Source organism: Rhinoderma darwinii, chromosome 2 (assembly GCF_050947455.1).
Source record: "Rhinoderma darwinii isolate aRhiDar2 chromosome 2, aRhiDar2.hap1, whole genome shotgun sequence".
Classification (NCBI taxonomy): Eukaryota; Metazoa; Chordata; class Amphibia; order Anura; family Rhinodermatidae; genus Rhinoderma; species Rhinoderma darwinii.
Window position 1 is genome coordinate 351,083 of NC_134688.1, and position 26,418 is coordinate 377,500.

The 26,418-nt window shown below is 46.2% G+C and overlaps 1 protein-coding gene across 1 annotated transcript in view; it reads right to left on the minus strand.

The window, feature by feature from the left end:
* The window catches only part of ARFIP2 (ARF interacting protein 2), a 98,001-nt gene that overhangs the window by 62,948 nt on the left and 8,635 nt on the right, over positions 1-26,418 (minus strand). Inside the window, exons 2-5 of the mRNA XM_075851266.1 lie at positions 21,555-21,660; positions 20,173-20,281; positions 6,349-6,461; positions 5,994-6,215 (exon numbers count right to left, since the gene is read on the minus strand). Coding sequence (XP_075707381.1) covers positions 5,994-6,215; positions 6,349-6,461; positions 20,173-20,281; positions 21,555-21,653 — 543 coding nt within the window. The 5' untranslated portion in view covers positions 21,654-21,660. The remainder of the gene's footprint in view (positions 1-5,993; positions 6,216-6,348; positions 6,462-20,172; positions 20,282-21,554; positions 21,661-26,418) is intronic.

The window sequence follows — 26,418 nt, forward strand, 5'->3', positions numbered from 1 at the left end:
GGAGGTATACAGGATATAGCGGGGGGAGGATATATACACGGTGATGTGTAGAGGAGGTATACAGGATATAGCGGGGGAGTATATATACACGGTGATGTGTAGAGGAGGTATACAGGATATAGCGGGGGAGTATATATACACGGTGATGTGTAGAGGAGGTATACAGGATATAGCGGGGGAGTATATATACACGGTGATGTGCAGAGGAGGTATACAGGATATAGCGGGGGAGGATATATACACGGTGATGTGTAGAGGAGGTATACAGGATATAGCGGGGGAGTATATATACACGGTGATGTGTAGAGGAGGTATACAGGATATAGCGGGGGAGTATATATACACGGTGATGTGTAGAGGAGGTATACAGGATATAGCGGGGGATGATATATACACGGTGATGTGTAGAGGAGGTATACAGGATATAGCGGGGGGAGTATATATACACGGTGATGTGCAGAGGAGGTATACAGGATATAGCGGGGGGAGTATATATACACGGGGATGTGTAGAGGAGGTATACAGGATATAGCGGGGGGAGTATATATACACGGTGATGTGTAGAGGAGGTATACAGGATATAGCGGGGGAGTATATATACACGGTGATGTGTAGAGGAGGTATACAGGATATAGCGGGGGAGTATATATACAGGGTGATGTGTAGAGGAGGTATACAGGATATAGCGGGGGGAGTATATATACACGGTGATGTGTAGAGGAGGTATACAGGATATAGCGGGGGAGTATATATACACGGTGATGTGTAGAGGAGGTATACAGGATATAGCGGGGGATGATATATACACGGTGATGTGTAGAGGAGGTATACAGGATATAGCGGGGGAGTATATATACACGGTGATGTGTAGAGGAGGTATACAGGATATAGCGGGGGAGTATATATACACGGTGATGTGTAGAGGAGGTATACAGGATATAGCGGGGGAGTATATATACACGGGGATGTGCAGAGGAGGTATACAGGATATAGCGGGGGAGTATATATACACGGGGATGTGCAGAGGAGGTATACAGGATATAGCGGGGGAGTATATATACACGGTGATGTGTAGAGGAGGTATACAGGATATAGCGGGGGAGTATATATATACAGGGTGATGTGCAGAGGAGGTATACAGGATATAGCGGGGGGAGTATATATACACGGTGATGTGTAGAGGAGGTATACAGGATATAGCGGGGGAGTATATATACACGGTGATGTGTAGAGGAGGTATACAGGATATAGCGGGGGATGATATATACACGGTGATGTGTAGAGGAGGTATACAGGATATAGCGGGGGAGTATATATACACGGTGATGTGTAGAGGAGGTATACAGGATATAGCGGGGGATGATATATACACGGGGATGTGTAGAGGAGGTATACAGGATATAGCGGGGGAGTATATATATACGGGGATGTGTAGAGGAGGTATACAGGATATAGCGGGGGAGTATATATACACGGTGATGTGTAGAGGAGGTATACAGGATATAGCGGGGGAGTATATATATACAGGGTGATGTGCAGAGGAGGTATACAGGATATAGCGGGGGGAGTATATATACACGGTGATGTGTAGAGGAGGTATACAGGATATAGCGGGGGAGTATATATACACGGTGATGTGTAGAGGAGGTATACAGGATATAGCGGGGGATGATATATACACGGTGATGTGTAGAGGAGGTATACAGGATATAGCGGGGGATGATATATACACGGTGATGTGTAGAGGAGGTATACAGGATATAGCGGGGGAGTATATATACAGGGTGATGTGTAGAGGAGGTATACAGGATATAGCGGGGGAGTATATATACACACGGTGATGTGTAGAGGAGGTATACAGGATATAGCGGGGGAGTATATATACACGGTGATGTGTAGAGGAGGTATACAGGATATAGCGGGGGAGTATATATACACGGGGATGTGTAGATGAGGTATACAGGATATAGCGGGGAGTATATATACACGGTGATGTGTAGAGGAGGTATACAGGATATAGCGGGGGAGTATATATACAGGGTGATGTGTAGAGGAGGTATACAGGATATAGCGGGGGGAGTATATATACACGGGGATGTGCAGAGGAGGTATACAGGATATAGCGGGGGAGTATATATACACGGTGATGTGTAGAGGAGGTATACAGGATATAGCGGGGGAGTATATATACACGGTGATGTGTAGAGGAGGTATACAGGATATAGCGGGGGGAGTATATATACATGGTGATGTGTAGAGGAGGTATACAGGATATAGCGGGGGGAGTATATATACAGGGTGATGTGTAGAGGAGGTATACAGGATATAGCGGGGGAGTATATATACACGGTGATGTGTAGAGGAGGTATACAGGATATAGCGGGGGAGTATATATACACGGTGATGTGTAGAGGAGGTATACAGGATATAGCGGGGGAGTATATATACACGGTGATGTGCAGAGGAGGTATACAGGATATAGCGGGGGGAGTATATATACAGGGTGATGTGCAGAGGAGGTATACAGGATATAGCGGGGGAGTATATATATACGGTGATGTGTAGATGAGGTATACAGGATATAGCGGGGGAGTATATATACAGGGTGATGTGTAGATGAGGTATACAGGATATAGCGGGGGAGTATATATACAGGGCGATGTGTAGAGGAGGTATACAGGATATAGCGGGGGAGTATATATACACGGTGATGTGTAGAGGAGGTATACAGGATATAGCGGGGGAGTATATATATACAGGGTGATGTGTAGAGGAGGTATACAGGATATAGCGGGGGAGTATATATACACGGTGATGTGTAGAGGAGGTATACAGGATATAGCGGGGGAGTATATATACAGGGTGATGTGTAGAGGAGGTATACAGGATATAGCGGGGGAGTATATATACACGGTGATGTGTAGAGGAGGTATACAGGATATAGCGGGGGATGATATATACAGGGTGATGTGTAGAGGAGGTATACAGGATATAGCGGGGGAGTATATATACACGGGGATGTGCAGAGGAGGTATACAGGATATAGCGGGGGAGTATATATACACGGGGATGTGTAGAGGAGGTATACAGGATATAGCGGGGGAGTATATATACACGGTGATGTGTAGAGGAGGTATACAGGATATAGCGGGGGAGTATATATACACGGTGATGTGTAGAGGAGGTATACAGGATATAGCGGGGGAGTATATATACACGGTGATGTGTAGAGGAGGTATACAGGATATAGCGGGGGGAGTATATATACACGGTGATGTGTAGAGGAGGTATACAGGATATAGCGGGGGAGTATATATACACGGTGATGTGTAGAGGAGGTATACAGGATATAGCGGGGGAGTATATATACACGGTGATGTGTAGAGGAGGTATACAGGATATAGCGGGGGAGTATATATACACGGGGATGTGTAGAGGAGGTATACAGGATATAGCGGGGGAGTATATATACACGGTGATGTGCAGAGGAGGTATACAGGATATAGCGGGGGAGTATATATACACGGTGATGTGTAGAGGAGGTATACAGGATATAGCGGGGGGAGTATATATACACGGGGATGTGTAGAGGAGGTATACAGGATATAGCGGGGGAGTATATATACACGGTGATGTGTAGAGGAGGTATACAGGATATAGCGGGGGAGTATATATACACGGTGATGTGCAGAGGAGGTATACAGGATATAGCGGGGGAGTATATATACACGGGGATGTGTAGAGGAGGTATACAGGATATAGCGGGGGGAGTATATATACACGGGGATGTGCAGAGGAGGTATACAGGATATAGCGGGGGAGTATATATACAGGGTGATGTGTAGAGGAGGTATACAGGATATAGCGGGGGAGTATATATACAGGGTGATGTGTAGAGGAGGTATACAGGATATAGCGGGGGAGGATATATACACGGGGATGTGTAGAGGAGGTATACAGGATATAGCGGGGGAGTATATATACAGGGTGATGTGTAGAGGAGGTATACAGGATATAGCGGGGGGAGTATATATACACGGGGATGTGCAGAGGAGGTATACAGGATATAGCGGGGGGAGTATATATACAGGGTGATGTGTAGAGGAGGTATACAGGATATAGCGGGGGAGTATATATACAGGGTGATGTGTAGAGGAGGTATACAGGATATAGCGGGGGAGTATATATACACGGTGATGTGTAGAGGAGGTATACAGGATATAGCGGGGGAGTATATATACACGGGGATGTGTAGAGGAGGTATACAGGATATAGCGGGGGAGTATATATACACGGTGATGTGTAGAGGAGGTATACAGGATATAGCGGGGGAGTATATATACACGGGGATGTGTAGAGGAGGTATACAGGATATAGCGGGGGAGTATATATACAGGGTGATGTGTAGAGGAGGTATACAGGATATAGCGGGGGAGTATATATACAGGGTGATGTGTAGAGGAGGTATACAGGATATAGCGGGGGAGTATATATACACGGTGATGTGTAGAGGAGGTATACAGGATATAGCGGGGGAGTATATATACAGGGTGATGTGTAGAGGAGGTATACAGGATATAGCGGGGGAGTATATATACAGGGTGATGTGTAGAGGAGGTATACAGGATATAGCGGGGGAGGATATATACACGGTGATGTGTAGAGGAGGTATACAGGATATAGCGGGGGAGTATATATACAGGGTGATGTGTAGAGGAGGTATACAGGATATAGCGGGGGAGTATATATACACGGTGATGTGTAGAGGAGGTATACAGGATATAGCGGGGGAGGATATATACACGGTGATGTGTAGAGGAGGTATACAGGATATAGCGGGGGAGTATATATACACGGTGATGTGTAGAGGAGGTATACAGGATATAGCGGGGGAGTATATATACAGGGTGATGTGTAGAGGAGGTATACAGGATATAGCGGGGGAGTATATATACAGGGTGATGTGTAGAGGAGGTATACAGGATATAGCGGGGGAGTATATATACACGGTGATGTGTAGAGGAGGTATACAGGATATAGCGGGGAGTATATATACACGGTGATGTGCAGAGGAGGTATACAGGATATAGCGGGGGAGTATATATACACGGGGATGTGCAGAGGAGGTATACAGGATATAGCGGGGGAGTATATATACACGGGGATGTGTAGAGGAGGTATACAGGATATAGCGGGGGAGTATATATACACGGTGATGTGCAGAGGAGGTATACAGGATATAGCGGGGGAGTATATATACACGGGGATGTGTAGAGGAGGTATACAGGATATAGCGGGGGGAGGATATATACACGGTGATGTGTAGAGGAGGTATACAGGATATAGCGGGGGAGTATATATACACGGTGATGTGTAGAGGAGGTATACAGGATATAGCGGGGGAGTATATATACACGGTGATGTGCAGAGGAGGTATACAGGATATAGCGGGGGAGTATATATACACAGGGATGTGTAGAGGAGGTATACAGGATATAGCGGGGGAGTATATATACACGGTGATGTGTAGAGGAGGTATACAGGATATAGCGGGGGAGTATATATACACGGGGATGTGTAGAGGAGGTATACAGGATATAGCGGGGGAGTATATATACACGGTGATGTGCAGAGGAGGTATACAGGATATAGCGGGGGAGTATATATACACAGGGATGTGTAGAGGAGGTATACAGGATCTAGCGGGGAAAATATATATTATTACATCTATATACTGTACACATCCCCCATGTGTAAAGTATATAGGTGTAATAATGGGGGGGATGTGTACAGTATATAGATGTAATATTGGGGGGGGGATTAGCGTGGGACACTGGCGGAGCTGTTCGGGACCCTCTGGGGTTGCAGTGGGTGGTGGTCCAGGGGTTGAGGGGATACGGATGACGCTTTCTATATGTGCAGTGTGTGGGGTTAGGGTCGTGCTCCGGCCTGGAGGGATAAGTGGGATTCAGCCTTATTATAGGGGTGTTCACCTGTAATTCTGGGGACTTCTGGCTCAGGTCAGAGAAGGCGTCCCCCAGGGCCCTCTGTGTCTGCACCAGGCTGTAGAAATGGGCGGTCAGGGCTCGGGCCAGCTGCAGGACCCCCTCATATTTCCGCTTAGTGTCTCTGAGAAGCTCAATTTGGGTCTCCAGCTCCAAGTCCACGGTACGAGACCCCCGGCCAAAGCGCTCCGAGATTAACTGTTTTGTGCACTGCAGGGAAAAGAAGTCGTCAGTGATTAACAGGAACGGTCTCGTCCGATGGAGCAGCATGAAGTGCAGCCATGACGAGTATCTCTAGATAACAGAGGATGCAGGAGGGGGCACAGGCAGGTCACGCTCTTACTTTATAGGTGTTGATCCCCCACTTTTTCACCATGTCGAGCTTTTCCACAGCTAAACCACGAGACAGCTCCTCAGACGTGAGTGAGGGGTGCGAGGACGGCTGGGACATGGATCCTGGAAGAAAACACAATCGTGTCCGCCATATGTGAATAAGGTGCAAAAAAAGTCACGACTCTCAATATCCGCTAATGACACCGGCACCACATGAGGAGTCTGTCACCCACGAAGGGTCAATAAATCTGCTCATAGGGGCATCGGGGGGATTTCAATATTCAACGGCTCGAAATGAGGTTCTTGTAACAAATGGTTCACTCCAGTCTCATAGATACATTGTGGGGGTGAGAGACAAAACCCACGTGGAAAGAACACGTCTATTCCATGCCACGAAGGTCAAAGTCCATGAAATCCACGGGGACGGTTTTCATTATGTGGGAATGTGCGGTAAATATTCCCATTCAGGCACCTCGTACTGTGAATAGTCCCGGATATTTGGTGCCAAATCTGCACTGAAAATTCATGAGGGATCAACCACTTGTGGACGTAGCGCACAGACACCATTTATCCCATCATGTGGGGGGCTCACACGGGAACAATCTCCACTCCATATGGACATGACCATGGTCTCTGCTGGAGGGGTATCTATGGTCCTCACCTTGGGGACTCCTGTGCTCCAGCTGTGTCGGCTTTTCTATTTGGATGTACAGGTTTAGGGTTTGTTATGGTGAAGACACAATTACTTATCTGGTGTCTCACCCCTCAAATAGAGTAATGGCCACCCCATGTTGACGCAACGTTTTGGCTCTTACTAGACCCTCTCCCTAGTAAGAATGTCACAGGAACACGTGGTGGGTAAACAGAGGAACATGCTTTTTACTTTAATGTACAGTCCGTGTCTATCTGGAGCATGCTGCATTACACGTACGTGAGGTCACCCTTATACACACACGCGATACCTAGAACCTACACGCTGCCGTGAAAACCTATCAGGTCCCAGCAGCCGTGAGGATCCAGGTGAGGACATCAGACGTTTGCCACCTAATTCAATACTCACATTTTGGCCTTATGATTAAGACCTCAAACAATAAGGGGGGAGGGGAACTAAAATGACCGTTTCAGTACTACTAACAAGCTCAGAACTCCAGGAGGCGTCTACGGGTCTAAGCTATAGCGCTCTACAAATAACTACTTATCTAGGACTTTTACCTGAGTCTCTATCATGATTGGCTATTCTGAAGGCTGCCGATTGGCTGGGAGAAATAAATGGAGGTCTAGGAATGCTCCAACTATGGGGCTGAATTTCTAAAGATAAGAAAGAGGATAAGGAAAAACGTAAAACGAAAGGCATAAGGATGCAGAAGAATATAAGGCAAATGTGAAACACGTGAAGAATGGAAGGCAATAAAAGAAGAAGAGATTTGTAAATGGAATGGAAGTCAAATGTGAAAAGTATGTGAGAGGTGGATAGAAGAGAAGAGGGAAAAGTAACAGTGAAGGAGGAATGGAGGACGAATGTGAAGAGTGAGAAGGATGAGAGATGTGGATAGAAGAGAAGAGGGAAAAGTAACGGTGAAGGAGGAATGGAGGACGAATGTGAAGAGTGAGAAGGATGAGAGATGTGGATAGAAGAGAAGAGGGAAAAGTAACAGTGAAGGAGGAATGGAGGACGAATGTGAAGAGTGAGAAGGATGAGAGATGTGGATAGAAGAGAAGAGAGAAGAAGTAACGGTGAAGGAGGAATGGAGGACGAATGTGAAGAGTGAGAAGGATGAGAGATGTGGATAGAAGAGAAGAGGGAAAAGTAACAGTGAAGGAGGAATGGAGGAAGAATGTGAAGAGTGAGAAGGATGAGAGATGTGGATAGAAGAGAAGAGAGAAGAAGTAATGGTGAAGGAGGAATGGAAGACGAATGTGAAGAGTGAGAAGGATGAGAAATGTGGATAGAAGAGAAGAGGGAAAAAGTAACGGTGAAGGAGGAATGAAAGACGAATGTGAAGAGTGAGAAGGATGAGAAATGTGGATAGAAGAGAAGAGAGAAGAAGTAACGGTGAAGGAGGAATGAAAGACGAATGTGAAGAGTGAGAAGGATGAGAGATGTGGATAGAAGAGAAGAGGGAAAAGTAACGGTGAAGGAGGAATGAAAGACGAATGTGAAGAGTGAGAAGGATGAGAGATGTGGATAGAAGAGAAGAGGGAAAAGTAACGGTGAAGGAGGAATGAAAGACGAATGTGAAGAGTGAGAAGGATGAGAGATGTGGATAGAAGAGAAGAGAGAAGAAGTAACGGTGAAGGAGGACGAATGTGAAGAGTGAGAAGGATGAGAGATGTGGATAGAAGAGAAGAGGGAAAAGTAACAGTGAAGGAGGAATGGAGGACGAATGTGAAGAGTGAGAAGGATGAGAGATGTGGATAGAAGAGAAGAGAGAAGAAGTAACGGTGAAGGAGGAATGGAGGACGAATGTGAAGAGTGAGAAGGATGAGAGATGTGGATAGAAGAGAAGAGGGAAAAGTAACAGTGAAGGAGGAATGGAGGAAGAATGTGAAGAGTGAGAAGGATGAGAGATGTGGATAGAAGAGAAGAGAGAAGAAGTAACGGTGAAGGAGGACGAATGTGAAGAGTGAGAAGGATGAGAGATGTGGATAGAAGAGAAGAGGGAAAAGTAACAGTGAAGGAGGAATGGAGGACGAATGTGAAGAGTGAGAAGGATGAGAGATGTGGATAGAAGAGAAGAGAGAAGAAGTAACGGTGAAGGAGGAATGGAGGACGAATGTGAAGAGTGAGAAGGATGAGAGATGTGGATAGAAGAGAAGAGGGAAAAGTAACAGTGAAGGAGGAATGAAAGACGAATGTGAAGAGTGAGAAGGATGAGAAATGTGGATAGAAGAGAAGAGAGAAGAAGTAACGGTGAAGGAGGAATGGAGGACAAATGTGAAGAGTGAGAAGGATGAGAGATGTGGATAGAAGAGAAGAGAGAAGAAGTAATGGTGAAGGAGGAATGGAGGAAGAATGTGAAGAGTGAGAAGGATGAGAGATGTGGATAGAAGAGAAGAGAGAAGAAGTAATGGTGAAGGAGGAATGGAAGACGAATGTGAAGAGTGAGAAGGATGAGAAATGTGGATAGAAGAGAAGAGGGAAAAAGTAACGGTGAAGGAGGAATGAAAGACGAATGTGAAGAGTGAGAAGGATGAGAAATGTGGATAGAAGAGAAGAGAGAAGAAGTAACGGTGAAGGAGGAATGAAAGACGAATGTGAAGAGTGAGAAGGATGAGAGATGTGGATAGAAGAGAAGAGGGAAAAGTAACGGTGAAGGAGGAATGAAAGACGAATGTGAAGAGTGAGAAGGATGAGAGATGTGGATAGAAGAGAAGAGGGAAAAGTAACGGTGAAGGAGGAATGAAAGACGAATGTGAAGAGTGAGAAGGATGAGAAATGTGGATAGAAGAGAAGAGAGAAGAAGTAACGGTGAAGGAGGAATGGAAGACGAATGTGAAGAGTGAGAAGGATGAGAAATGTGGATAGAAGAGAAGAGAGAAGAAGTAACGGTGAAGGAGGAATGGAAGACGAATGTGAAGAGTGAGAAGGATGAGAAATGTGTATAGAAGAGAAGAGGGAAAAGTAACAGTGAAGGAGGAATGGAAGACGAATGTGAAGAGTGAGAAGGATGAGAAATGTGGATAGAAGAGAAGAGGGAAAAGTAATGGTGAAGGAGGAATGAAAGACGAATGTGAAGAGTGAGAAGGATGAGAGATGTGGATAGAAGAGAAGAGGGAAGAAGTAACAGTGAAGGAGGAATGAAAGACGAATGTGAAGAGTGAGAAGGATGAGAAATGTGGATAGAAGAGAAGAGGGAAAAGTAATGGTGAAGGAGGAATGAAAGACGAATGTGAAGAGTGAGAAGGATGAGAGATGTGGATAGAAGAGAAGAGGGAAAAGTAACGGTGAAGGAGGAATGAAAGACGAATGTGAAGAGTGAGAAGGATGAGAGATGTGGATAGAAGAGAAGAGGGAAGAAGTAACAGTGAAGGAGGAATGAAAGACGAATGTGAAGAGTGAGAAGGATGAGAGATGTGGATAGAAGAGAAGAGGGAAAAGTAACGGTGAAGGAGGAATGAAAGACAAATGTGAAGAGTGAGAAGGATGAGAAATGTGGATAGAAGAGAAGAGAGAAGAAGTAACGGTGAAGGAGGAATGGAAGACGAATGTGAAGAGTAAGAAGGATGAGAGATGTGGATAGAAGAGAAGAGGGAAGAAGTAACAGTGAAGGAGGAATGAAAGACGAATGTGAAGAGTGAGAAGGATGAGAAATGTGGATAGAAGAGAAGAGGGAAAAGTAACGGTGAAGGAGGAATGAAAGACGAATGTGAAGAGTGAGAAGGATGAGAGATGTGGATAGAAGAGAAGAGGGAAAAGTAACAGTGAAGGAGGAATGGAGGACGAATGTGAAGAGTGAGAAGGATGAGAAATGTGGATAGAAGAGAAGAGGGAAAAGTAACGGTGAAGGAGGAATGAAAGACGAATGTGAAGAGTGAGAAGGATGAGAAATGTGGATAGAAGAGAAGAGAGAAGAAGTAACGGTGAAGGAGGAATGGAAGACGAATGTGAAGAGTGAGAAGGATGAGAAATGTGGATAGAAGAGAAGAGAGAAGAAGTAACGGTGAAGGAGGAATGGAAGACGAATGTGAAGAGTGAGAAGGATGAGAAATGTGTATAGAAGAGAAGAGGGAAAAGTAACAGTGAAGGAGGAATGGAGGACGAATGTGAAGAGTGAGAAGGATGAGAGATGTGGATAGAAGAGAAGAGAGAAGAAGTAACGGTGAAGGAGGAATGGAGGACGAATGTGAAGAGTGAGAAGGATGAGAAATGTGGATAGAAGAGAAGAGAGAAGAAGTAACGGTGAAGGAGGAATGGAGGACGAATGTGAAGAGTGAGAAGGATGAGAAATGTGGATAGAAGAGAAGAGGGAAAAGTAACAGTGAAGGAGGACGAATGTGAAGAGTGAGAAGGATGAGAGATGTGGATAGAAGAGAAGAGGGAAGAAGTAACGGTGAAGGAGGAATGGAGGACGAATGTGAAGAGTGAGAAGGATGAGAGATGTGGATAGAAGAGAAGAGGGAAGAAGTAATGGTGAAGGAGGAATGGAGGACGAATGTGAAGAGTGAGAAGGATGAGAGATGTGGATAGAAGAGAAAAGGGAAAAGTAACGGTGAAGGAGGAATGGAGGACGAATGTGAAGAGTAAGAAGGATGAGAGATGTGGATAGAAGAGAAGAGAGAAGAAGAAATGAAAATGTTGAGGTTAGGATGGAAGATGAATGAGACAGATCGGAGGAGTGATTACATATTGAGAAGAGAAATAGTGCAATGGAAGATGAATGTGAGGGACACGAGGGTGACCAATAATAAATGGGAAAGAGAACTGGTGAGGCAGAAGAACAGAATGGAAGAAAAGAAGTGAATTAAACAAATCATGAAGATCAGATGAATTTCCTGCCAAGAATCAGAATAATTAGAAGCAATTACCCCAGAAGTGTCTTATTACCTGCGTCTCAAGAGGGACTTAGAGGGAAACACAGACGATCACTGACCATGAATGATAGACTAGGACCACCAAATGTGCTGCTGTCCACAATCAACTCTTCATTTCCCTGATTTGTGGGAGAGATTGAGAACTTCATGTGATATCTATTGGTGTGGAGAGGTCCTAAGGTTGTGGCAGTGGTGGGCTCGTGGTGAGGACAGCCTTTCCTTTACTGGGGGGAAATAGAACGATGGACTGCTGGTCTTGGAAATAAAAAACTCGAATGTCTTTTGAACATTTCACTTCAATCCTTTCTAATATTCATGTGTTCACGTGCTGCATACAGGACCAAGACGACGCAACGTGAACTCATCCAGGTGTGTCCCACGACATGAAGTCAACCAGCAACCAGGGCGCAAAGGATAAAGCTATGGTCGGCAATCGTGAAAATCATCCTGTGCTAGGAAAAGAGAGCGCTCCCCGAGAAGAGACAACAGTCCCGCATTTCTTACATTTCTGCTCCCTGGGAAGAGGGACTATGGGGGAATTTATTAAGACTCGCGTCTCATACGCCAGTCTCCATAGGAGAGAAGCTGGAGGAAGTAATATGGAGCACACGGTGCATAGCCAAGTCTCAGAAGCTAGCACTCATCCTTACATACATGAAGTGGGGACTGGGAATGAACTCCAGGAACATTAGCTCCACTTTCTGCCTGTGCAGTGACATGAGCCGGAGCGTCACATACACTAGATGGACTTCTACATAGGGCACCTCTCAGAAGCTCCTCCACCGATAGCTTTATCTCTGTCCTGTGACCGGAAACATTTCAAACAATGCAATGGATTTGCGTTATTTACGCTGTACTCATCTTGACGTTTGTGCACGTGTTATACTCCAGTCACATTCAAAGAGCAAAACCATGTTGTCCTGGTTGCTGGCTGGGATTTGCCTGCACTCTAGTCTTAGCTCTGTCTCACAGACATCTGAACTCCTACAATGCACTGCACTTTTAGGACAGATAATCAACAGCATTATAAATGTGGATGTGGCGAAAGTATAAGAGATGATCGAACTCCAGATCAACACAGTAAAGCAAAGAAATCACAACGTTACGCAGTGTTACAGGTGAATTTATCCTGTGGAAGGTCATAAGAATGTTGTTCAAGAGTAGAGAAAGCCCAGGAAAGAGTAGAAAATAATAGCACTGATGACATCACAGAAGAATATAATAGCACGGATGACAGCACAGAAGAAAATAATAGCACTGATGACATCACAGAAGAAAATAATAGCACGGATGACATCACAGAGTAGAAAATAATAGCACGGATGACATCACTGAAGAAAATAATAGCACTGATGACAGCACAGAGTAGAAAATAATAGCACTGATGACAGCACAGAGTAGAAAATAACAGCACTGATGACATCACAGAAGAAAATAATAGTACTGATGACATCACAGAAGAAAATAACAGCACTGATGACAGCACAGAGTAGAAAATAACAGCACTGATGACAGCACAGAGTAGAAAATAACAGCACTGATGACAGCACAGAAGAAAATAATAGCACTGATGACAGCACAGAGTAGAAAATAATAGCACTGATGACAGCACAGAGTAGAAAATAATAGCACTGATGACAGCACAGAGTAGAAAATAATAGCACTGATAACAGCACAGAGTAGAAAATAATAGCACTGATGACAGCACAGAGTAGAAAATAATAGCACTGATGACAGCACAGAGTAGAAAATAATAGCACTGATGACAGCACAGAGTAGAAAATAATAGCACGGATGACAGCACAGAAGAAAATAATAGCACTGATGACATCACTGAAGAAAATAATAGCACTGATGACAGCACAGAAGAAAATAATAGCACTGATGACAGCACAGAGTAGAAAATAATAGCACTGATGACAGCACAGAGTAGAAAATAACAGCACTGATGACATCACAGAGTAGAAAATAATAGCACTGATGACATCACAGAGTAGAAAATAACAGCACTGATGACATCACAGAAGAAAATAATAGCACTGATGACAGCACAGAGTAGAAAATAATAGCACTGATGACAGCACAGAGTAGAAAATAACAGCACTGATGACATCACAGAAGAAAATAATAGTACTGATGACATCACAGAAGAAAATAATAGTACTGATGACATCACAGAAGAAAATAACAGCACTGATGACAGCACAGAGTAGAAAATAATAGCACTGATGACAGCACAGAGTAGAAAATAATAGCACTGATGACAGCACAGAGTAGAAAATAATAGCACTGATGACAGCACAGAGTAGAAAATAATAGCACTGATGACAGCACAGAGTAGAAAATAATAGCACGGATGACAGCACAGAGTAGAAAATAACAGCACTGATGACATCACAGAAGAAAATAATAGCACGGATGACATCACTGAAGAAAATAATAGCACTGATGACAGCACAGAGTAGAAAATAACAGCACTGATGACAGCACAGAGTAGAAAATAACAGCACTGATGACATCACAGAAGAAAATAATAGTACTGATGACATCACAGAAGAAAATAACAGCACTGATGACAGCACAGAGTAGAAAATAATAGCACTGATGACAGCACAGAGTAGAAAATAATAGCACGGATGACAGCACAGAGTAGAAAATAACAGCACTGATGACATCACAGAAGAAAATAATAGCACGGATGACATCACTGAAGAAAATAATAGCACTGATGACAGCACAGAGTAGAAAATAATAGCACTGATGACAGCACAGAGTAGAAAATAACAGCACTGATGACAGCACAGAGTAGAAAATAACAGCACTGATGACATCACAGAAGAAAATAATAGCACTGATGACAGCACAGAGTAGAAAATAATAGCACGGATGACATCACAGAGAAAAAAATAATCACCAAAGAGAATGAATGAAGTGAAAGCCCCAGTGAGGAAGACACCAGAACACACCAAATCCCGGTTTTAGGGTTCAGCACATAATTGAATATTTACCTTACAAAGTTAATGGTGGGTAAAAAATTCTAACAATTTTGATTATAAACATATAAAACATAAGTCCCAAATCCCAAAATAATTCCTGGATTTGGTAAAGCAGTAAAAATTGGACAGGAGTCGTCGGGTATAGAAGCAGAGAAAAAGGTTAATAGTGGCCATTACCAAGAGGAAACGGTTACGGTAGAGAGGCCGCACCGGCGAGGCACCATGCATAACGCTACACCAGGCCAAGAGACATGTTTAGGTTTAGTATACAGACGGTGACCTTGTCCATCTGTACTCAGGACTCGCAATCCAAGGTAGTTGGGGTTAAACCGCACCGCAGGCCCTAAACAAAACCAGACAGCAAAAACCATGAGCAGGGGCGCTTAGTATGTAGATCAAAAAATGACATTAATCCGGGCGATCTACACCACGTGAACAGAAGGACCGGGACGCACCTCGTAATCATTGTGGTTTCCCCCATCCCCCGGTGTATAACACCCGGCATTCACCCCCCGGTGTATAACATCCGGCACTCGCCCTGCGGTCACGTTACAGACATTAGTGGTAGAACAGGTCGTGGTAAAGAGATCAGTGACCTCCAGCGCGGTCCTGTAATAGGATGTCACCGGGGGAACACGTCCGTTCCGCAAATGTCTCCCCTCCTGGATCTTCCACCGTCACCTGTGACTGATATTATAAAGTGTAAAGAACCGCTGCAACTCCGCCACAAAGTGCAGACCACGTAAAGTTACAGAGCGGGGGGCCGAGTGATGAGGAGCAAGTGCAGAAAAGTCACCAACACTCCGCTGGCTCCATAACTGCAGAATACAGACCTCCTCAGGTGTTAACATCCACACACTGGGCTTCATGGCATGGGGGCCGAGCATCTCCAAGCACAGTGCCCAGCGTCACATGGAGGGGGTAAAGCCACTGCCCCTGGACTCTGGAGCAGCGTGTTCTGTGGAGTGACGCTTCTCTATAAGACGTGTTCTGTGGAGTGACGCTTCTCTATGTGACGTGTTCTGTGGAGTGACGCTTCTCTATAAGACGTGTTCTGTGGAGTGACGCTTCTCTATAAGACGTGTTCTGTGGAGTGACGCTTCTCTATAAGACGTGTTCTGTGGAGTGACGCTTCCCTATGTGGGGTCTAATGAGGAGTCTGGGTTTGGTGATGCCAGGAGATCGTTACCCGCCTGACTGTATTGTGCCAGTTGTAAAATTTGGTCGGGGAGGGGTAATGCGGGTGTTTTTCAGGGATCGGCTCATTAGTTCCAGTGAAGAGTTAATTCTTCGGCGCACGCGACATTCTGGACAATTGTCGCTTCCACATTTGTGGGAACAGTTTGAGGTTCAGTCATTTCTGTTCCCCATGATGGCAAATCAGTGCACAAGCTCCATAAAGACATGTTTGGTTGGTTGGTCAGTCGGTTGGTTGGTTTGTCAGTTGGCTGGTTGGGGGAGTTTGGGGTGGAAGATCTTGACCAGCTGCACAGAGTCCGGACCTCAACCCCATCCAACACATTTGGGATGAACTAGAACGGAGATTACGAGCCCGGCCCCCACCCCCAACATCAGCGTCTGACCTCAAAGGGGCAAAAGTTCCCACAGACCCCAAAATCTTGTTGAAAACCCCCAGGAGAGTTGAAGATGTTTTACTGCAAAGAGGGGGGGGGGGGGGCACTCCATATTAATGTCTCTGGATTTATAATGGGTCGTCATATAAGTTCCTGGACGTGGAATGTGGGGGGTGTCCCAATACTTCTGTCCATATAGTGCATGTCACGATATATAAACAAAATCATTCACTACTTGCCAGAAAATCCGGACTGCAACAAAACTCCGAGTACAAATCCCCGATCACAGGTTTATAGGAGAAGAAAAGAAAAAAAAAAGGACAGTAAACAGATTCATGAAAACGCAACCACTCAGGAAATCTGAAGGACTTCATGGTACTCACAATGTGTCACGTCACTAAAAAGTCATCACCACTAAATTCTCCATCATGGTGATCTTCATTACTAGAACATGACATCATAACCTCTACACATCCACCATGGTGATCTTCATTACTAGAACAGGACATCATAATCTCTACACATCCACCATGGTGATCTTCATTACTAGAACATGACATCATAACCTCTACATTCTCCATAATGGTGATCTTCATTACTAGAACATGACATCATAACCTCTACACATCCACCATGGTGATCTTCATTACTAGAACATGACATCATAACCTCTACATTCTCCATAATGGTGATCTTCATTACTGGAACATGACATCATAACCTCTACACATCCACCATGGTGATCTTCATTACTAGAACATGTCATCATAACCTCTACATTCTCCACCATGGTGATCTTCATTACTGGAACATGTCATCATAACCTCTACATTCTCCACCATGGTGATCTTCATTACTGGAACATGACATCATAACCTCTACACATCCACCATGGTGATCTTCATTACTAGAACATGTCATCATAACCTCTACATTCTCCACCATGGTGATCTTCATTACTAGAACATGACATCATAACCTCTACATTCTCCATAATGGTGATCTTCATTACTGGAACATGACATCATAACCTCTACACATCCACCATGGTTATCTTCATTACTAGAACATGTCATCATAACCTCTACATTCTCCACCATGGTGATCTTCATTACTGGAACATGACATCATAACCTCTACATTCTCCACCATGGTGATCTTCATTACTAGAACATGACATCATAACCTCTACATTCTCCATCATGGTGATCTTCATTACTAGAACATGACATCATAACCTCTACATTCTCCATCATGGTGATCTTCATTACTAGAACATGACATCATAACCTCTACATTCTCCATAATGGTGATCTTCATTACTGGAACATGACATCATAACCTCTACACATCCACCATGGTGATCTTCATTACTAGAACATGACATCATAACCTCTACATTCTCCATAATGGTGATCTTCATTACTGGAACATGACATCATAACCTCTACATTCTCCACAATGGTGATCTTCATTACTAGAACATGACATCATAACCTCTACATTCTCCATCATGGTGATCTTCATTACTAGAACATGACATCATAACCTCTACATTCTCCATAATGGTGATCTTCATTACTAGAACATGACATCATAACCTCTACATTCTCCACCATGGTAATCTTCATTACTAGAACATGACATCATAACCTCTACACATCCACCATGGTGATCTTCATTACTAGAACATGACATCATAACCTCTACACATCCACCATGGTGATCTTCATGACTAGAACATGTCATTACAACCTCTACACTCCATTATGGTGATCTCCATTACTAGAACATGACATCATAACCTCTACATTCTCCATAATGATTATCTTCATTACTAGAACATGACATCATAACCTCTACACATCCACCATGGTGATCTCCATTACTAGAACATGACATCATAACCTCTACATTCTCCATAATGGTTATCTTCATTACTAGAACATGACATCATAACCTCTACACTATACACCATGGTTATCTTCATTACTAGAACATGACATCATAACCTCTACACATCCACCATGGTGATCTTCATTACTAGAACATGTCATTACAACCTCTACACTCCATTATGGTGATCTCCATTACTTTCCAGCACTGGAACAGACCATCATGACCACTCTATGAACAACGAGGAAGAGAAAACTACAGCCAGAGATCCAGAGCCAGTAGACGACGGTTCTTCAGTTTACTGTAAGAAAGGGACAGGACCACAAACTTTTCGGCAGCAGCACAAACACGATATTGGCGTTTATAAACCAACAGTTACTTATAATCTCCAGCACATTATCAAGGACTGTTCTTCCAGGTGGCAAATTCTTCATAAGCCTCCCTCTCCGACGTTCAGGAGTGAAGAACTGCCAAGAAGCCGCAATAAACCCGAGATCTGTGATCTACGTTTCCCAGAAGATAAAGTGTACAGACCAAAGAGAAGCCGCAATAAACCCGTTATCTGTGATGGACGTCTCCCAGAAGATAAAGTGGACAGACCAAAGAGAAGCCGGCAATAAAGACTGCAAACAAGAGAGAAAACCGCTAGGAGACCCAATCCACCACCATCCCACACGCGTCCTGTGGACAGCGCCAGCGTCCTATCGCCTATCCAATGGACCACCATTAATACCGCATGCTACGTTCCTGATCTGCACATATATCCTTATCCTTGATCTTCCAGGTCCCAGTGTGTCTTGTATTTCTTGACTGATGGATATTTGATATGTCAAAAAATGGAATTGGTAATGGATGGACCCCTACAAATACCCAAACTGACCCGGCCGTGTTGATGAATCCCTTGAAGCAAAGTCAGAAATGACCATGACTGGAAATCAGAAGAAGAAACGCTGTAATGTGGCCGGAGCCGTCCCGGGAGGTAAAGCTTTCTACGGTCTCTAGTCCATCTTTCCCGTTTTCCTCCAGTTATACGAGGGAACTATGCCACTCATAGTTTCTACTTTGCAGGAAAGGAGTGCTCGGTCCAGTCATGAAGAGCAGAGGAGCTTCTCCATCCCCCTCCTCCGTATGGGATATGTGCGGCCCCTCCATCTCCACCCCGCTGTAGGTCTATCTTCGTCTAGGCTTTCTTATATACCTGTTCTCCGCGTTCCTTTCATGTTTACCAAAGGCAAGAACAGAACTAGGAAGATTTTTTTTAGCTAAATAAAAAACAGGGAGTAAATTCAGACCACAAATATTTCTACATGTGAGCCCTGACCCTGGAGGTCTGAGATGAAGTCAAGGGCCGCACTTGTGTCCCCGGAACTATGTTGTGTTGGCCACTACCGATGTATATTCAGTGAGCTCCCCCTAGTGACCGCTGCATGAACTGAATTTTATCATTTAACTCAATGAGGGTGATGAGGGACGCACAGGGCAGGTCGGTGACCGGCACCCTCTCACTGCCGGCCTGCTCTGCCTCTACCACATGATATAATAGGGGGGTGCAGGACTATTCTGCTGATGACACTTTCTGTCCCCTCTCAACCATTGGCTGCAGGCAGTCACATGACACTCATCCTTGTGCAGGGCTTTTTCAGGGACTTGTATGTGTTTGCAGTACCGGTCAGTATAATATCACCATATAATAGGGACAGTCGGGACAGGTGACGTTTGATTAAGCAGCAGATTATTCCATCATGGAGTCATACAGGAGATGCGGGGTCCCTCTATTTTACATACTCGGGGCCTCTAGTTTCTGGCCTTTCATCCATCACCATCTCCGGCTCTTACCTTTTAAGCTGCTGGTGGGAATGATTCCTTCTGTGGTTCCACCATAACCTCCAGACACAATACTCGTCTCGTTTAGGTTGGGGCCGGACACCATGACTTGCTGCAGATCCTACAGACAAACATCAAAGCGGTAACACCTGAAATAAGTGCAAGGAGCAGAGGGCCGATCCTATCGATGTGGAGTCAAGTGTGAACACAGAGCAATACTATCCTGCCATGCCCGGGTGACCTCTGTACAGGCGGCATCCTACAACCCCCAATGTCCACTCTGCACCAGTACGAAGATTACCAGGAGACAAGCATTATGGCAAATGCTCCTTACAGCGCCAGTCTTGTCCTATTCATTAAATGGGGCTGAGCTGCAATACCAGACAATACCAGCCCATAAACCAGTGATGTAGCTTCTCCTTGTCTTCTCCTCTGCAGTCACGCGAGTAAATCTCTTTTCAGCAGTCATTGTGTCTGCTGCCAGGCTCCCCGCCGCTCTCGCTCCTCTCCCCCGCCGCTCCCTCTCCTCTCCCCCGCCGCTCCCTCTCCTCTCCGCCGCCGCTCCCTCTCCTCTCCGCCGCCGCTCCCTCTCCTCTCCGCCGCCGCCGCTCCCTCTCCTCTCCGCCGCCGCCGCTCCCTCTCCGCCGCCGCTCCCTCTCCGCCGCCGCTCCCTCTCCTCTCCGCCGCCGCTCCCTCTCCTCTCCGCCGCCGCTCCCTCTCCTCTCCGCCGCCGCTCTCGCTCCTCTCCGCCGCCGCTCTCGCTCCTCTCCGCCGCCGCTCTCGCTCCTCTCCCCCGCCGCTCTCGCTCCTCTCCCCCGCCGCTCTCGCTCCTCTCCCCCGCCGCTCTCGCTCCTCTCCCCCGCCGCTCTCGCTCCTCTTCCCGTCGCTCTGACAGGCCTTGTGCATCTTCTGCCTGCTGCCCAGCCCGAGATCATGCCACTAGCTGTGTGTCCCTCTCACTGCTGCCCAGCTCCCTGCCACTGTGGTTCTGCACCCATCTACCTCACACAGCCAATGATTACTCTCCTGCTAAATAAACTATTTTCATTGGCTGCTTAAGAGCTGGGAAGAAGGCTGACCGGGAAGGAGCCGCAATGTCCACGCATGCCACGTGCGGTTTGTGATAGGCAGAACTGCTGGGGCTACAACACAGGCGTGGAAGTGGGAGAGAACAGCGGGGACCACACAAGCACCTTCCCTGCTGTGCGACACAACATCCCATGCACGGCACTAGCGACATGCCATATACTGGGCAGAGACTTTCAGCCACTTGACCAGTTCTACTTGGTGATGGATGGGACATGTGGACAGGACAGCCCACGAGACATAACATGGACCACTGGGAGATCATATGGGATTCAGGACAGGGACACAATCAAGAATCCAGTCATCACCTGCTCCAAACTCTCATCTTCGTTGATGTTCCCGGAAACCCCATTACTGCTGATGGGAATCTCCATTGTGGCCGCCTTGCTCATTATTCCTTCAGACATCTTGATCCTGCAATAAAGAAAACAACGATCAACCTCACAGCTCAAGGACCACGCGACAAAAGTCTAGACCTGTACTAGAACCATGAACGGCGGAGAGGCGATTGTAAGGGTTCTACCCACAGACAGACAATCTAATCCCGGGCAAGGCGCTCTTAGATGTGCAGTCTTATTAGAAAGCTGTAAATTATCCACCCAATGCGGATTAGAAGTTAGGAGATTGCGGGAGGCCATGGCCTCCTCCTGCCAACACAGACACTGGAAGCTGCACCATGACATGCTGTATGTTTAATATTTGTCTTTTATTACATGTACTGTCCCCTACATGTACACTGCTAAGCAACTCAAAGTGGGCGGAGCTGTAGAGGGATTGACAGCTCTGATCTGAAATGGCACATTCTGTGCCACTGGCAGGTGTAGGAGAGGAATTTACAACGCCGTCAGTCCGCGTGACAAGTCTGTGTGTGAGTTCCTGTCATGTTCTATAGTCCTTCCAGCTCCGTGTCGTCACCTCCCAGGACCTCAGCACAAGGCCAACACAAAGCAGAGTGAATAGACCTATAGGAGGACCGCTCACTGCTCGCTCATGCCGTCCATACACAAACATCAACATATACATTGGATACCAGACACAAGTGAAGAAACGGTGAAGGTCCGAACCACCAGGGACAATAATATTATTTACAGCAAATAAACCTGGTGAGGGTGAAGAGTCCCAACTACTGTCCTACGGAGAGGATCTGAAGGAAGGCAAGAACCCCGGAGGTAGTGGTCAACCTCCTCATATTACAGGGAACACGGACTCCCACTAGGACATTCACAATAATTCCCTGGGTCTTCTAAAGCATCGAGATATCGTCTAAAAAGTCATTAGAGAAATCAACCATCACAAGCGCCTCCACATGCGGTAAGTCGCCATACACTAAGCGCCATTACGCAGAGCCCAGGGTATTACAGAGCCTGATGAAGGTCGGAGACATGACCGAAACGTCGCACTTATACTGGCATAGTTACGAATATTAAAAATCTATCTTTGGATAACGACTTCTGGGGTGAATTCCACCTTTTCTTTTACAACCATCACAACGTCCCGTAGAAGTAGGAGATGACACTTTTTTTCTGTTTAAACCAAATAAAGTTTTATTGAAATATAAGCAGATGACGATATCGGGATGTGAAGTCAACACCAGAACATAGAGAAGTACGAAACATTCTCACCAGAACAATCAAGATCTGACGGAGTCACCTAGTGAAGAAAGGAAAGGATAAGAGAGACACAAACCTTCACGGAGCTCATTGATCGTCGCTCGTCTGCTCCTGTCACAAGGCGCTATGTATGGGGACGAGCGCTCGTTACCACCATCACTCGTCCCCGTACATTTCTATCACGTCGGCAGCGCGTTGTTTACACACCAAGATGTGCTGCCGATAACCCGAATATTTCACGATGTATAAAGGTTACGATCACTTGATGCACAGCAGTTTGCTCGCTCATCGGCTGATCTTTGCCGTTTCCACAGATGAACGCTTGTTTGTGCGATAATTGGTAAAAAGGCCTTAAGTGTATAATAGACACGTAGGGCCTCATGCACGCGACCGTAGCTGTGTGTACGGTTCATCATTACGGCACAGACGGACCGAGAAATGTCATCCGCAGAGCGTCCGCCATCCTTGAATTGTCCTATTTCTTCGGGGCGGTCCGGACTTGCGGCCAATGCACGGACCGTGGAAACCACAGTTGTGTGTATTGGCTTATAGGATGGAATGTGTCCTATAGTACCCGCTATTGCAGATAGTATGCGGACAGTAAGGCACAGTCGTGTGCAAGAGTCCTAACAAAAAAAACAACAGCGTGTGACCTATAGCGGTTACTGGTAGAAGTCTGAAGGTCAAACATGTTACATCTGGGGAGAGGTCGAGAGTATTATACACTGGAATACCTAAAAGCGATCACTGAGGACATATGGGGGAGTCCAGCCACCTGCCCCAAGTCCTAGTCAATTTCACTGTGAAAATATGGATTTCTTTATACGACCCGGATGTCATGAAGGGTGGGCACATGCTCTGCCATCCAAAATTTAGAAACACATTTCCAAGGTATATAATAGCGTTTCCAAGAGGAAGGTTCTGTCAGAAGTAGAGGGGTCATATTCAGGGTCTAAGAAGAGAAGGTCCTCCGTAACCAGCATACCCATCATGTCACGTAGAAAACGAATGACCTGGGAACAAAACCCTTCAGCCAGTCCCAGAGAAGATGAGAGAACGTGGAAGGAGTCCCAGCACTGAGGGCCGAGGTCCGGAGAGTTCGGCTGAAATGTATGTAATCTGCCCGCAGTGCAGTAGGCACCGGGTAGGATATACAATTGAAGGGCGCTCTCGCCATAGTTGGGGGGGGGACCCTGGTTCATCAGTTATAACCCCAACATCGGCCTCCCACTTTATCTTGATGGGATGATGGGTGGGTTTTACCCGTTTATATAAGAAGTAGATGACACCCACATCAGGAGGGTTAGAGAACACATTTAGAAATCGTAAGATCAGAGAAGGAGAGTGCGGTGTTATTAAATTGAAAGGCATGGCGGACCTGTAGAAAACCAAAACACAGGTTATTCGGCAGGTTTAGGGCCTCTTTAAGAGTTTGGAATATTTTTATACCGTCACCATAAGTGAAGAATTTCTCCGGGTATAAAAGGAAAGTTCTCGCCCATAATGTGGCACTTTCAAGGCTCCGCAACACTCTTTATGCTACAGTAGGGTGAGGGTATCATAGGTATCCACATGAAACAGATTGGGACGGCCTTCTAGATTAGGAGAGCTTGTCTGGTAAGAAATCTTAGGGGAGCCCGCGGAGAGTCAGATACTTGTAACGGGTGATATCTGGGGCAAAGGGGCTTAAAATGGACTGTAATGCTCTAGTATTCTCCTCCTTTCCCCACCGGCACAGATGGGACAATTGGGAGGATCAGTAGTTTAGTTTAAGGTCAGGAGAGGCCGCTCGCTCCGGATCCCAGGGGGGCTGAACAACCGGCCGGAACAATCTAGTTCTGCAAATGTGCAAAAAAAGAGAAAATAGGAGCGAGTCAGTTTTAGGGAAAGTTTTAGAGCTAATATACCAAGGGGACTATAGAAGAACATGAGGTAACATAGGTATAAAAACACCATGACCGAGACAGAAGGAACAGAGTCATGTAGGAGGTCAGTGGGTGAGAAGACAGGACAGGTACACGTATAGACACGGGGGAGATGACCATGTGGGAGGTCAGTGAGTGAGAAGACAGGACAGGTACACGTATAGACACGGGGGAGATGACGATGTGGGAGGTCAGTGAGTGAGAAGACAGGACAGGTACACGTATAGACACGGGGGAGATGACCATGTGGGAGGTCAGTGGATGAGAAGACAGGACAGGTACACGTATAGACACAGGGGAGATGACCATGTGGGAGGTCAGTGGATGAGAAGACAGGACAGGTACACGTATAGACACGGGGGAGATGACCATGTGGGAGGTCAGTGAGTGAGAAGACAGGACAGGTACACGTATAGACACAGGCGAGATGACGATGTAGGAGGTCAGTGGGTGAGAAGACAGGACAGGCACACGTATAGACACGGGGGAGATGACGATGTAGGAGGTCAGTGAGTGAGAAGACAGGACAGGTACACGTATAGACACAGGGGAGATGACGATGTAGGAGGTCAGTGAGTGAGAAGACAGGACAGGCACACGTATAGACACGGGGGAGATGACGATGTAGGAGGTCAGTGAGTGAGAAGACAGGACAGGTACACGTATAGACACAGGGGAGATGACGGTGTAGGAGGTCAGTGAGTGAGAAGACAGGACAGGCACACGTATAGACTCCTACATGGTCATCTCCCCCGTGTCTATACGTGTACCTGTCCTGTCTTCTCACCCACTGACCTCCCAAATTGTCATCTCCCCCGTGTCTATACACGTACCTGTCGCGTATTAGGAGGAGGAGGCTGCGGCTGCGTGTATTAGGAGGAGGAGGCTGCGGCTGCGTGTATTAGGAGGAGGAGGCTGCGTGTATTAGGAGGAGGAGGCTGCGGCTGCGTGTATTAGGAGGAGGAGGCTGCGTGTATTAGGAGGAGGAGGCTGCGTGTATTAGGAGGAGGAGGCTGCGGCTGCGTGTATTAGGAGGAGGAGGCTGCGGCTGCGTGTATTAGGAGGAGGAGGCTGCGTGTATTAGGAGGAGGAGGCTGCGTGTATTAGCAGGAGGCTGCGGCTGCGTGTATTAGGAGGAGGAGGCTGCGTGTATTAGGAGGAGGAGGCTGCGTGTATTAGGAGGAGGAGGCTGCGTGTATTAGGAGGAGGAGGAGGCTGCGTGTATTAGGAGGAGGAGGAGGCTGCGTGTATTAGGAGGAGGTTGCGTGTATTAGGAGGCGGCTGCGTGTATTAGGAGGCGGCTGCGTGTATGAGGAGGAGGCTGCGTGTATGAGGAGGAGGAGGAGGAGGCTGCGTGTATTAGGAGGAGGCTGCGTGTATTAGGAGGAGGAGGAGGCTGCGTGTATTAGGAGGAGGAGGCTGCTGTGTGCAGTTCATCAGCAGGATATGAAGAGTTTATGTGAAGGGCCAAGTGGGGGAGGCTGGAACCTCTTGATAAATTTCCAGGATACAGAAAGTGGCAGAACAGGTTATACAGTAAACAGAGGAGGAGACGAGACAGAGGATACAAGTGACTGCGCAGGAACGTGTCCGGCTGAGAAATAAAAAAAACCCGCGCCGAATCTGCACCACAACCT